The sequence below is a fragment of the Phyllostomus discolor genome, chromosome 12 (assembly GCF_004126475.2).
Source record: "Phyllostomus discolor isolate MPI-MPIP mPhyDis1 chromosome 12, mPhyDis1.pri.v3, whole genome shotgun sequence".
In the NCBI taxonomy this organism is placed as follows: domain Eukaryota; kingdom Metazoa; phylum Chordata; class Mammalia; order Chiroptera; family Phyllostomidae; genus Phyllostomus; species Phyllostomus discolor.
The window spans coordinates 74258602-74271309 of record NC_040914.2 but is presented as its reverse complement, the minus strand read 5'-3'; the positions used below and the strand labels follow the sequence as shown (position 1 = coordinate 74271309).

Sequence of the window (12708 nt, the reverse complement as noted above, 5' to 3'; positions counted from 1 at the left end):
GGGTGGGAAACGATGGCTCGTGGGTCCTGGTTTCTTCTTTGGGGGATGACAAAAACGTTCTGGAATTAGTGGTGATGATTGCGCAACTCTGAATGCATGAAAAAAAACCCAAAAAACCCACACTGAATTCTTCTCCTCAAAAGGGTGAATTTTACGGCATGTGATCTAAAAAATTAACTGCCCCAGGCTTCCAGAGGCTACACGAGCATCTCCCCTACAACCTCCAGCAAGGCAGAGACCACTGAGTGGGCCCGGAACCTCTGCAGCGGGCACCGGGGGCAACAGGGGCCCACCCCCACGGCAGTCATCCACTCAGGCTGTGGTCCTCCCTCCCTCCTGCCCTCCAAGGCCACCTGGAGAGCCCTAAGCAGCAGAGCAAGGGGCAAGGGGTACATCCTCGCCAGCTGTGTGACCTTAGCTCATGATCTGAGCTCTCTGAGCCTCAGTTTCTCCAGCTGTACAACGGGCCAGCTTGGGCTGTCAGCCAGTTCTGCAGATGGAGACACCGAGGTCAGAGCTAGGGTGATCCAGCAGGAAACACGGGGACCAGGCACAGGGTGTGACCCAGAGGGCACTCTGCGTCTCACTTCCTCAGACCAAGGCCCGACTGGGGCTGACCTGCTGGAGAATCGCAAACGGAGCTCACAGCGACGGCTTCAAACTCACACTTTGCTTGTGGCTGCCACAGCGGAACCTGAGAAGCAGGGCCTCCCAGAGTCCAAATACTGCTGAGTCCACGGTCCACGAACACTCAGTCCCCCGACCTCGGCTTTCTCGGCAGGAGGTGGCGGATAACCTCCGGAGGCCACTGGCAGACACCACATTGCGACACAGTAAGAGCTCAGACCAGAGTGGCTCAGCCCTCTCCCCGCTCCCCCGACACTTCCCAGGGTGTCGCACGAAGCACCGGGGCCAGCAGCACACTCTGTTCCCAGCCAGGGAGGCCTAGCAGCCCCCCGCCCACTGGCCGCCATCGGCCCCTCACCCCAGCCCGACGCTGGGCCAGCCTGGGGCCCTGGGGAGGAGACAAAGGGCTGTCCAGGCAGCGCCTGCTCTGCGCCCGCAGCCCGCACGTGGGCCCACGTCTGCGGGCCTCTCCACCGCCTGCCTTGGCAAGGAGGGACACGTGCCCTTCAGTGCCGAACCCTCTGCAGATGTGGGTGTCGCTCCATGACTGGAGCCCAGGGACTGGGAGTGGCCGCAGCTGCCTGGTGAAGCCCTGACACTCGGGGCGACTCAGCCCAGGCGGAACCAGCACCCTCCCACGGGCCGACAGATGCAGCTCTGAAAGCCACGCCAGCCCTGTTCCTTTGCCTTCTGCAACACTCTTAGAGAAGACAGCCCAAGCAGGGAGCTGCTGGGCAAATCCCCCCCAGGGGCTTCTGCTAACTCTGAGGTCTGAGACCCCCCAAGCCTCGACTGCACCTCAGGTTCCCAGGGGGCGCTGCTCCCGGGACGCGCTGCAGCCCGTCAGGGCTCCGTGGTCTGGGGCTTGGTTGGGGGCCTGCTCTGCGCATCTGCGCTCCAGCTGTGAGGTGCATGTGGCCCCAGGCAGCTGGGCCTCTCGGCTCTGGCGGGGCTCCTGCAGCCTGTGGCTCAGACGTGGCCATGCTGTCCCCAGGCAGGCATGGAGGGTGAGGAGGGGTGTGCGCACAGGGACGTGGAAGGTCTGCTGGCAGCCATACTGCCCGTGAGGACAGAAGAGCCCGCGGTGGGCGGACGTGAAAACAGGCCCCGGCGGTCCTCCCTCCCTCGCGGGCCAGTGCCACCCTGCCCATCAACTCTAAGCTCACTCCCCTCATGCTTCCTCCCCCGTCCAATACCAGGCAGCAGAAAGGGCCTGGGGAGAGGCGAGACTGAGTCGGGAGGCCCCCAGTACACTCCAGTCAGGGCGCATGTCCGTCCCACCGCGGATCCCGTAAAACCCGACGCAGCTCCTTTCCCCACACACGTGTTTTCAGGGCGCTCCCAAGGGCCCAGGAACCCCGATGCCGAGCCTCGGACCTTCGGGGTGAGGTGGATGACAGGCAGCGGCACCACTGCGCCCACTTTCTCTGCCTCAGATGCTGCCCCACCCCTGCCTCCTGGCAGCAAGTCCAGAGGGCACCGAAGAGGCCTGCGCCAGCCAGACTCCACACGGGCCTGGGTCTCCTGGCAGCTGGGCTGAGAACGGCCCCACCCCCCACCGAACCAGCGGCCCCTGACCGGCACACACACAGGCAGCTGGACAGTCACCCCGGGCAAGGCCTGCAGCCAGGGGCACAGAGCGCCTCACGGTACAAATGAGAAGACTGAAGCTCCAAGAGGACTGGCATTTGACCCACGCCACACAGCATGTCCCCACGCCACGCAGCAGGCCACTGCCGAGACACCAGGAGCCAGGGCTCTGAACCTCTGGGGGACACCAACTTCTGCCCACACCACCAAGCCAATTCCTGCCTCAGGGAGTTAGAACCTGGTGGGCTGAGCTGCCCCAGAAACTCCTGCTCCAGGGTCACTCGAGTTTCCAGAGACCGTTCGTTGGCACGTCTGAAAGGGGTGCCAGAGCCTGGAGCCACTGGGCTCTCTGGGAACAGGTGACCTGGGGCACGGGCTCCCCAGGAGCAGCCCAGGGGCTCCGTGGAGAGAGGTCAGGGCGCGGCACCCCCCCTGCAGCCACTCAAGGCTCCGGTGGCCCAGCACGTCCACCTGCCTCAGCCTGGGCCGCCGGGCGCACATCCCAGCTGCTGATGCCCCCAAGGTGGCTTCTGCAGCCAAGGAAGGACAGAGAAGGGGGACAGAGCGGAAGCAGAAGCCAAGCAGAGGTGCCCGTGGCTGGGTAGGCTCGGGGGACTGGGCGGGGTCTGGAGGGCCTAGACCTCACGGTGCTGCCCCCACCAGACAGAACCGGCACAAGGAAACCAAGAGTAGACTGGAGCCCCGGCTCCGCTTGTGGGGGACCAGCTGCTTCCTGGGCTGCCCACTGTCCTCCCAGGACTTGAGAGGTCTGTCTGGTGGGAAGGCGGGGGGCTCCTCTCCCTCCCTCGGCTGTGGCCTGGTGGGCGCCTCTTACCTCTGGGCTCCTCCGCCTGTTTGGCGAGCTTGCGCAGTGCAGCGGCAAAGCTGGAGGACGGCGCGGCCTGGGCCGACAGTGCACTGCTGGTGGCGGGGCTGCCACTGGGCACCAGGGCGCCATTGAGCGGTGAGGGGGTGAGGGGGTTGACGGTGGCGGTGGTCCTGGTCGCGGTGGAAAGCATTCCTAGTGAAGGGGACTTGGGCTCATGGCTCATGCCTGAAACAGGAAGAGAAGAACCAGAGGTCACCCAGAGAGCAGGAGGCCAGCACCAGAGCAGGGTCCGGGGGCTCGGGGGTCTGGCCAGCAGGTGGCATGCAGGGAGCAGGAGCCCACGTGACCCCAGAGAATAGGCAGGCGAAGCAGACAGAGCCAGCGCTGCAGAGAGAGCGGGCCTCGAACCCAGAGTCCAGCCAGAGCCCCTGAGGGTCCAGGCACACCCCCACCCTCTGGATCTATAATTAAAGAGCACGGTACGCCCTGGAGCCCAGTGATTCCAGAAGCCCGAGGGCTCAGCCCCAGAGAACCCAACAGCATCAGGAATCGCCCCTTGCTGGGCCTCCGGGAGGGAGGCTGAGGCAAGGGGTGGGGCCAGCCCTCTGACAACACAGAGAAGAATGCCTGCAGAAAGGAAAAGGACCCAACTAACGACCGTAGTGAAGACACGCAGGCCAGCCCTGCACGGTGAGGAGGGTTCTGCCAGGCCTCCGGCACAACACCAGTGAGGCAGGCATAGTACTGTCCCCAAATGGAGAAATGGAAACGGAAGCGCCGACTGTGCGGACCCGGCATCTGACCTACTAAGCAGGCTGGCCTGCAGACCCTGCCTGTCACCACCACGCCCTCCTGAGTCCCAGAGCCACCCAGGGACCCCGATGGTCTCCAGCTGAGAAGGGGCCTCAGACAACAACCTGCAGAGGACGGGGCCGCATCAGCAGCTGAGGGAGAAGCAGGGGGCAGGACACAGCAGCCAGACCCCACTGTGGTTCTTGCACCAGGCACAGGCCCTGCCTGGAGAGGCTGAAGGTTCAGTACTGTAAATCTAACCGCCGTCCATGGGGAAATGTCCTCCCCACTGGGGCTAGGGTCAGGCCACGCTGGCCAAGCAGCTGTCATCCAGCAGGGTGACATCAGACTCCCTGCAGGAGGACTTGGCCACCTAAGAGCCCCCAGCCTTTCCAGCCCCATTCAAGTGTCAGGGAGGAGGCTGAACGCCCCGCTGCCCTGCAGGCCAGATCGATAAAGGCCCAGCTCTGTCTGGGCAGAGGCAGAGACAGAGAGAGGGCCGTAAATAAGTTTCCCAAGAACACCACCTGCCCTCCCGGGGCTGCCTGCCCAGGGCGACCTGCTCCCTCTCTGAGCTGTGTCCCAGGGGATTAAGTCAGGCCAACGGCCTCAAGGCTGACCAGGGTGACAGGTCACGTCAGGGAGGAGCAAATTACCTTCCAAACCCACAGATGGAGACCTGGGAACTCGGTGGCAGCATCTGGGGAGGGGTCCCTGGATTCATGGGGGAGGGAGGTGCACCATCACAGTCCGAGGACACAACAGGACGGGAACATGGGAGCGAGACCCACCCCCCACGGCCTGCCTCACCACGGCGGTAAGCTGCGCCAAGCTCAAACCAGTCTGATTGGAACCTGCATCCATACCCGTCCCCTCACGGCCGATGAGCACAGGGGACCCCAATGGGGCAGGCCCCCGAGACCCGCCGTCCGCTGCCCCCAGAACCAGACATGAGAAGCCACCTGCCCCCCTGCCCCACATGTCCTAGGCCCCAGCTCCACAGAGACAGAGCCAGGCCATCAGTCTCCTGCTGAGCAGGAACAGGAATCTTGGGGGCACAGGCAGGCGGGGGGGGGGGGGGGGGGCGCTGATGCATAAAAGACAACATTGAGGCAGGCGCGATCTCAAGGGAACGCCATTCTTTTGGGTGAGGGCTTGTACCTCGGAAACAAAGGACCCCCACAAGAGCCCCCGCGCCCACAGCCAGCAGGCTGGCCTCCCAGCTGCCGGCAGGTCACGTGGACAGCAGCGCCCGCGGCGGCAGCCCCACTGAGTGGCCCAGACTGACCCCAGGTTGACCCCTGGGGTCTCCCAGCAGCCAGAAAGCGCAGGTTTCTGACAAGAGTCCTTTCTCAGCCCAGCCGGCACCCAGCCAGCCACTCAGGGACCGTTGAGCACTAGGGACAACGGGCTCCGGAAGCTTGGCCCCAGGCTGCCTTCAGTGCCCCCCCTGCAACCCCTCCCCAACCCAAGGACAGCGAGCAGACAGGATGGGAGGCGCACCAAGGCCGGGAGGGAGCAGAAAGCAGGGGCCTGGAGGTGAGAGCTCAGCACTGACTCAGCTGCCAGGCACCTGGGGCTTTATCTGGCTCTGCAGCCTCCGGCCGTGTGACTTGGGCAAGTCCTTCCCCCTCTCCGGGCCGCAGTCTCCCGGACTGTAAAACGGAGATGGAGGGACGTCTACCTCACCGAGGTCAATCCCAACAGGGTTCAAGGAGCTACCTTTTACGTGTGGGGCTTCAGAGCAGGGCACGCACACACCAGGGGCCAGGAGTTACTAAACGGTCCACCAGCCAACGGGGGTGAAACCACCGTCCTGGGTCCACAAGGCTGAGGGGCTGGCTGAGGCCACACGGGTCAGGCTCAGCAGGTCAGGGCAGAAGCTGCTGATTCGTGTCTCCTGCTCTGAGGCTTTGAGGGAGGTGGCGTCAGCAGGCTATGCACCGCTTGGGGTGGGCACCCCAGCTCCCTGCCCAAGAGCCCTCTCCCCGCTGTGGCTTTCCCCAGGCCTGGGGACAGCCAGGCCCAGCTTGGCATGTACACCTTGGGCAGAGGGCCAGTCCCACGTCCCTGAGGGGTCAGCAGTGGCAGCTGGCGTGGGCTGGCACACAGGACACCCCAGGATGGAAGGGACCAGAGCGCTCGTCCTATTGCCCACAGGGGACACCGAGGGTGTGCCCCCCCCACAAGAGCAGACGTGGGCAGCCCACCGGTTCTCAGGGTCCTGCTCGGTGCCCACTCAGTGGGTGGACTGGGGGGTTGTCTAGAGATACTAAGTGGCGTGAGATGAAAGCCTGTCCCTGCTGAGCCCCAGGCAGGGCATGAGTGAGCACCTGACCAGGTGCTCGGAGGAAGGCATCACTACAAGGGGCGACGTGGCAGAGGGGGTGTGCTTGGAGGAGCCCCAGGGATCCCTCACCCAGGGGCCACCTCAGCAGTCCTCAGAGGTCACACAGATCCTCGGGTCACCTCTCCAGGAAAACCGGAGGAGAGGCCGCAGCAGCCACCACGCAGCTGGGCCCCCTCCTCCTGGCCTCGGGCAACCCTCAGAGGCCTGCACGGGAAAACTAAAGCCAGGAGCTGTCTTCCACCGTGTCTGCACTGGTTAGGGGCAGGCAGATGGCTCAGAGCCACAGGCACACAGTGAGGCAGCACATCTAGGGCCCGAACCCCCTTTCCTGGGCCCAGGCACAGCATCCCTCACCCCTCACCACACAGCCCGCCCGGCCCAAGGCCCAGCCGTGGAGCCCGCCCGCGGGAGGCGGGAGTGAGCAGCACACAGAGCTAACAACACAGACCCGACTGCAGCAGCCCCCCCCCCCCCCCCCACCGCAGTGTGCTTCCGAGGCGCCCGTCACCCACAGCCAACCATGGCCTGAAAACATTACATGGAAGGTCCAGAAATAAACGGGTCTGCAGTTCTGAATCGTGTGCCGTTCTGAGAAGCATGACGACCTCTCCCACAGCTCCTGCCCAGGATGAATGCCCTGCCTGCGCCCGGCGTGTCCTGCGGTGCGGAGTCCCCGAGGGCAGCACCTCCACGTCGGGCCCTCGGGTCAGCGCTCATGGCGCGTCAGTGCTGTGGTCAGCCACCCGTATTCCACTCACCGACGGCCCCCAAGCGCAGGGGTTGTGACGCTGGCAGCGCACTGCGCCACACAGGAGCTGGGACGCATGTGCCGACAGGAACAGTACGTGCGCTGTTCTGTGCTATCTGTGGCCTCGGGCATCACTGGGGGGCGGGGCCGTGCGTGTCGCCTGTGGGCAAGGGGCCGAGGCTGCACAGTGGTTTACAACGGTCCCCCATCTCTGTCACTCATCCACGTTTGAGGTGGAGACTCACTCTCTTCCCCCGAGGGTGGGCCCGGGTGCTAAGGAGAAGAATACGGCTAAACGTGTGTGACCTCGGAGGCGAAATCATCCAAGGCACCTCGGCAGCCTCCTTGGAGACCCCTTGAGTGGAGGCCGGTCGGCGGCCACGCCAGGAGGATGCCTGTGTTCCGGGGAATGCGGCCCTCTAGTCCACAGCCGTGTGAGGGGCCACCTCGGCAGCTGCCCTCCAGCCCCGGACAGGGCCTGGCTGCGACAGAAGGCCCTGGCCCCAGCCCCGCGACAGCCTCCTCAGAGGCTCAGAGCCCGAGCCCCCCGCCGGGCCGCTCCCGAGCCCCCAGATGGTTGTCAGGTTTCGGACCGTCTGCAGCGCACGCAGCATCAGAGAGCCCACGCAGTGAATGTGACGCGTGCCTGACCGAGCAAGCCCCACCCTCGCCGTCTCTCCGCACCTCCCTGCCTTCTCGGAGCCCAAGAAGTTCAACCACCTGACTGTCCAACCACTGTGCCGTGTACCTGCAATGGGTGCAAACACCAAGTAACGACCGTAAGAGAAAGAAGTTAGACCACCCACAAAGAAGCACTCTGTGCCTTTGCCCAGAGCCCCAAACGGGCAGCGCTGATGCCAACACCACCCCTCTCTTTCCCTGCTCCTTACAGAGGTGGAGCTCAGAGAGGGGTCTCTGCGCCCACTCCAGACAGGGAGGGCAGGCTGGACCCAAGGGCGAACAGATGGCCAGCAGCAGGGTCAGGTTCACCAAACAGGACCCACACCCCGGCTACAAGAAGCTGCTCAGGACCCAGCCCGGGGCCCGTCCTGGGGCTGGGAGACAGGCCGCCTTGCCCCCGGCCCTGCCCCCGCAGCCCGAGCCACACCCCTGCCGCGGCCCACAGTGGGGAGGCACGGGGAAGTGTGGGTGGGCAGTGTGACTGTCGCACCTCCTGAGGACCGGGCCCGCAGGCTCGGGAGCAGATGTGAGGTCACTGCCCGCCCAGTGGCCGTGTGGCAGGCTGGCCAGCTGGCGACTCGGGTGAACATGCTGTGACTGCCAGCTGCCAGCGATGGGCAGGATGGCACGGAGGTGCTGGATAGGCAGGTGGCGGCCACAGGGCAAATCCCAGGCCAGATCCCAAAATGTCACCCCCCCCCCTTAAGGCCAGTGGTGGGTGTTTTCAGGTGGCAGCAGGAGGAGCAAATCTCCTTTTAAACCTGTGTCCTAGCACTTTGCCAATGAACCAGGTTTTCAAAAGCGGGGGGGCTCACAGAGATGGAGGCTTGTCTGCATGAAGTTGGCACAGCCAACAGGAGCACGGGCGTGACTCTGGGCGAGGGCCGCCAGCTAGCCAGGTGCAGAGACCAGGGAAACCGAGGTGCCCCTGGTGGCACTGGGGCCCCTAACCTGAAGCCTCACCTACAACCCCCACAATGCCAGCCAGGCTCCTGGTGGGTGGATCTCTCCTCTGCCCCCCCTTCCTTTCCTGGGTCAGCCACCACCCGAATGTCACTGTCAAGTTCCTGCTGGCATCCAGACAGCGACACCCTCCTCCCCCACTGAGCCTGCCCTCCCCACCCTCAGGCAAAACCTGGCACCAGCTCCCCGGTCCCTGTCAGCAGCCTGTGAGCCCATGTGCAGCCCCCTGGGACCCTGGGGGTCCCCCACGGTGTCAGCCACAGGCTCCAAGAGCGATGAGCCAGGAAGGCTGCTCTGCTGACGTCAGGTCACTTAAAATAGAATTCCAAATGAGCAGCTTCATTAGGAGTCTAAAGTTAGCGCTCCTCCTCAGCACGTGTGCATCCGAGGGGTGGCGAGGGGTCCGGGGGACGCCAAAGCCAGGGTCGGCGTCTCCCTCACACCGAGGACAGGAGGACGGGGGCCAAACCTAGCGAACCCAGAGACCCTGTAGAGGGTCAGCCTGGACCTACTGTGGATTGGCACGGCCTCTGAGAGCCCCCCACCTCTCCCTCACCCCTCAGTCACAGGCTGGGGGGGTCATCAGGGCTGCTCCCTGCTCTTGCCCCCAACACACAGGGGCGACTGTTCTGCAACTGCGGAGGGCAAAACGAGGAGGGGGACTGGGGGCGGCCCTGTACCCCCAGGAGGCCCCGGGGTGCCTACTCCCCCTGCCCTCATTAGAGAGGTATTTATTAACTTCTGCGCTCCTGGCCATTGACTGAATTCTGGTCTACATTATCAGCTCATGTAAATTCATTATCCTAACAGCTGGGAATACGCTCTGCTGCGTGGAGGCCAGTGATGGATGAGGGCCAGGGGCTGGGGCGGCACGGGCGTCCCGCTCTGAGTCGTACAAGGTCCCCTGACACAGTGGACTCGGCGGGAGAAGAGGCTGGGGGTCTGTGGCCTCCCGGCTACCTCCCCTGCATCACAGGCCGCTGTCCTCTGGATAGGGCCTCCTGCCCGCTTCGGCTGCCCCCCCACCCAGGAGAAAAAAGCCAGCCACAGCCAGACCCCTAAAAGCAAAATCCAACAACAGCTCCTGGGTCCCCTCGAGCTGCCAGAGCCCCAGCTTCCTGCCCCTCTGGACCCTTGCAGGTCCGGCCCAATGCCCAGAGCCCAAGCCCGGGCGCTTCTGCCAGATGCCAAGGGCAGGCAGTGGGCTAACAGCACCCCCACACTGACCAGGCCCCGCATCCCTCAGAGGGTCTGGGGAGGCAGCAACCGCCCACCCAGGCTCAGCACGCAGGCGAGGCCCTTGCCTCTCTTGCTCCTTCCACCAAAGTGTGGTGCCTTTTCCGTTCCTCTGCCTGGGTGTTTAATATGATCAGAAGTGGCACAAAGCTTAAAAAAACATGCAAGGAAAAAAAAAAAAGAAAGACCCAAATGTGAGGGGCAGGCCTGGCTGGGACACCCGGGCGTCCCCACAGAGCTCGCCCTGCTCTGTTCTCCAGGACAGACCCAGCAGGGTGCATGCTGTCCAAAGGCCCCCACCCAACAGCAAGGTTTAAACCGTGGGGGCGGCCCCCAGCCCTCCATTAAACGTGGCCCTGGCTCCTGCTCCCCCCTCCTCACCACAGCGGAGGGGCCTTATTAATCAGCGCTGGGCCTCCCTCCCTCCCTCCCGGCCTCCCGTGGACCCCATAATTACCACTTCCTTTCATCCCTGCTCTTCCCGGCTCCAGACCTCAGGCCTGCTCCCTCTATGCTCTGTAATTACAAGCTAATAGCTGAGATGAATTTTCTGCTGGCTCCCGGTTCAAGCACCAATCCGCCCCTTCCCCCGACGGCTCCCCCTGGAGTAATTACACCCCTCGAGGCCGGGCCCAGCGGGGCTTCGCTTTCGGCCCCGCGCGCAATCTGGACCCCCGTTCTCTAATCACCCCTCTCGGTAATTTTTCATTACCACGGGAAGAAATGTTTGTGAACAAATAAAGGGCGTCCCCCCTGGCTTAGGGCCCCTGTGCCCCCACCCGAGGGGGATGATGCTTCTGGAACCTGAACAAGGCCGGGTCACCCTGGGCAGAGATCCGGGCGGGAGGCTGAGCGGTGCTACCACGTGATCCCGGGAGCCTGAACGGCTTCATAATAAATTCATTATTATATTTGCCTTCGGGTGTTCGCAGCTCACTTGCACGGAGCCATTTTTCTTGGGGGTGGGGGAGGAGGCTGGCAGAGCGGGGAAGGTCTGCTCCCCGGGCGCACCGGGGTGGCCTGCTGAGGCCTCAGCGTTCTTTTTCTAGTGAGGACACCCCCTCAGGGTACGGGCTTCTAGGGGGATGGGGGCCTTTCTCTTGCCTGGAGTCCCTACTGGACTTGCCCCCCAAGGCTGTGTGCCCTGAGCAGCTAGCGGGCTGAGCTGAAGCACTCGCTAATTGAAGGCCCCAGCAGATGGCCTGGACCCTGACCTGGAACCAGAGAGACAGACCAGAAAGAAGGGCCCCATGAACACAGGGGGTGGAGACCCGGGAAGAGAGGAAGGAGGTGGGGAAGGTGGAGGGTGTGGGGAGGCCAGCCTGTGTGTCTGCAGGGGACCCTGGCCCGGGAGTGAGATGAGGAACAAGGCTGCTAGTTTTACAAGGCTGCCACCCTCCCCGGCACAGCCCTGTCACTCAGCAGCATTTATGGAGTCGCTACAGAACGCGGAAGGCAGGAGCTCCTGAGCAGACAGCGTCTGCCGGTCTGCCGGAAGCTTCGTCGGTGGGAACGGGCGTCCTCCCCCACAGAGCCACGCCGCAGGGCGAGCCGTTTGCACAGCCAGTTCTGGGCTCCCCAGGCAGCTGAGAGTGGGTCTGACCCAGGCCCCAGGATGCCCCCACAGCTGCAGCAAATGGGGGTTGACGGGAGCACCACTTTGGGCTCTCCCCAGCCTTGCCTGCCCACTGCCATGCTAGTAACTCGGGAAGCAGAATTTGGGTTCTGGGGAGAACACAAGCCAAGAGCTTTCAGGAGAGGCGCCCACACAAGCTCCACACTCCTCTTGGGTGCACCACGCTGGGCTGGCGGGGCTCAGGCCCCAGGCTGGTTCACCAGTGAGTGGCGGGGGTGGGAGGGGGGCATCCTGAGTGGGAGCCACCATGTGGGTGGCAAGGAGAGCGATGGGCCAAGGGCTGGTGCCAGCAGGGCAGCCTGCTGACAGAAGCCTCCAAGGACAGTCTCGGGGTTGAGGTTCAAGGCCACAGATGACTGGGAGTCCCGGAGGTTCCGGTGGAGGCGAAGGACGGAAGTCGGGCAACAGATGGCAGCGACATTTGACAGAGATTATTCTAAGCTGTTGCGTCTGGAGAAGCCTGGGCGGGACAGATGACGGCGGGCGAGAGCTGCTAGCAGCTAGGCGGTGGCGGGGCCATCCAGGGAGGGGCGGGAAGAGGCGGCAACCAGCAGCCTTGGGACTGGGAGGGCCTGACACAGGGAGGCAAACAACTGAGAGAAGAGAAGGCTGAGAGAGACGCAGCAGTCAAGGCTGCAGCCCAGCATCTCGGACCCCAGGAGCCGTTCCTTAACACCATCGCTTTCCCCAAGCTCATTCCAGACACCTCTGCAGGGGCTGCGGTGACCGCCTTGTCCAGATCGTCAGTCACCCTTCACAGTGACTCCGTGAACACACGCCGGAGGTCAGGCAGCCCACCCAGAGTGCCACTGCTGAGCCCAGAGCCAAGGACTGACTCCAGCTGGCCTGATCCCCACCCCTCCATCACCCGAGTCCGATGCACTGGGCTCAGTGGTGCCAGGCCAAGAAGCCCCCTACCACGAGTTTATCCTGCCTCTTACTCCCAGTCTACAGATGGGCAAACCAAGGCTGGGAGAGAGCCTCACCCTTGTCTCAGGTTGCATGCCGAGAGGTTGAAGGGCCAGGACGGGAACCCCGTTTTCCTTGCTGCTGTACTTGGAATGTCCTTTTGAAAATGAGAGGGCACTGGAGAGGCCCCCTACCCCCACCGGGGTAACCTCCCATGTTGCTGACTGCCGTGAGAACGCCCCTCTGTGTACGGATGGCGCCAGCGAGGGCCAGAGAGGGCACAAAGCTAGGGAGTCGAGATGAAGATGTGACCTCGGGACTGCCCGCTCCTCTGAACCCCCATTCCT

General features: G+C 63.7%; 1 protein-coding gene across 9 annotated transcripts in view; it reads right to left on the bottom strand.

Annotated features, from left to right (window-relative positions):
• GSE1 (Gse1 coiled-coil protein) overlaps positions 1-12708 on the bottom strand; it is a 410683-nt gene that overhangs the window by 32644 nt on the left and 365331 nt on the right. For 6 of the 9 annotated variants that reach the window (XM_028501756.2, XM_036012299.1, XM_036012300.1 and 3 more), the window contains one exon: positions 3053-3271. The exons of the other annotated variants lie outside the window; for them this stretch is intronic. In XM_028501756.2, the coding sequence (XP_028357557.1) occupies positions 3053-3271 (219 nt within the window). The remainder of the gene's footprint in view (positions 1-3052; positions 3272-12708) is intronic. 9 annotated transcript variants of the gene reach the window in all.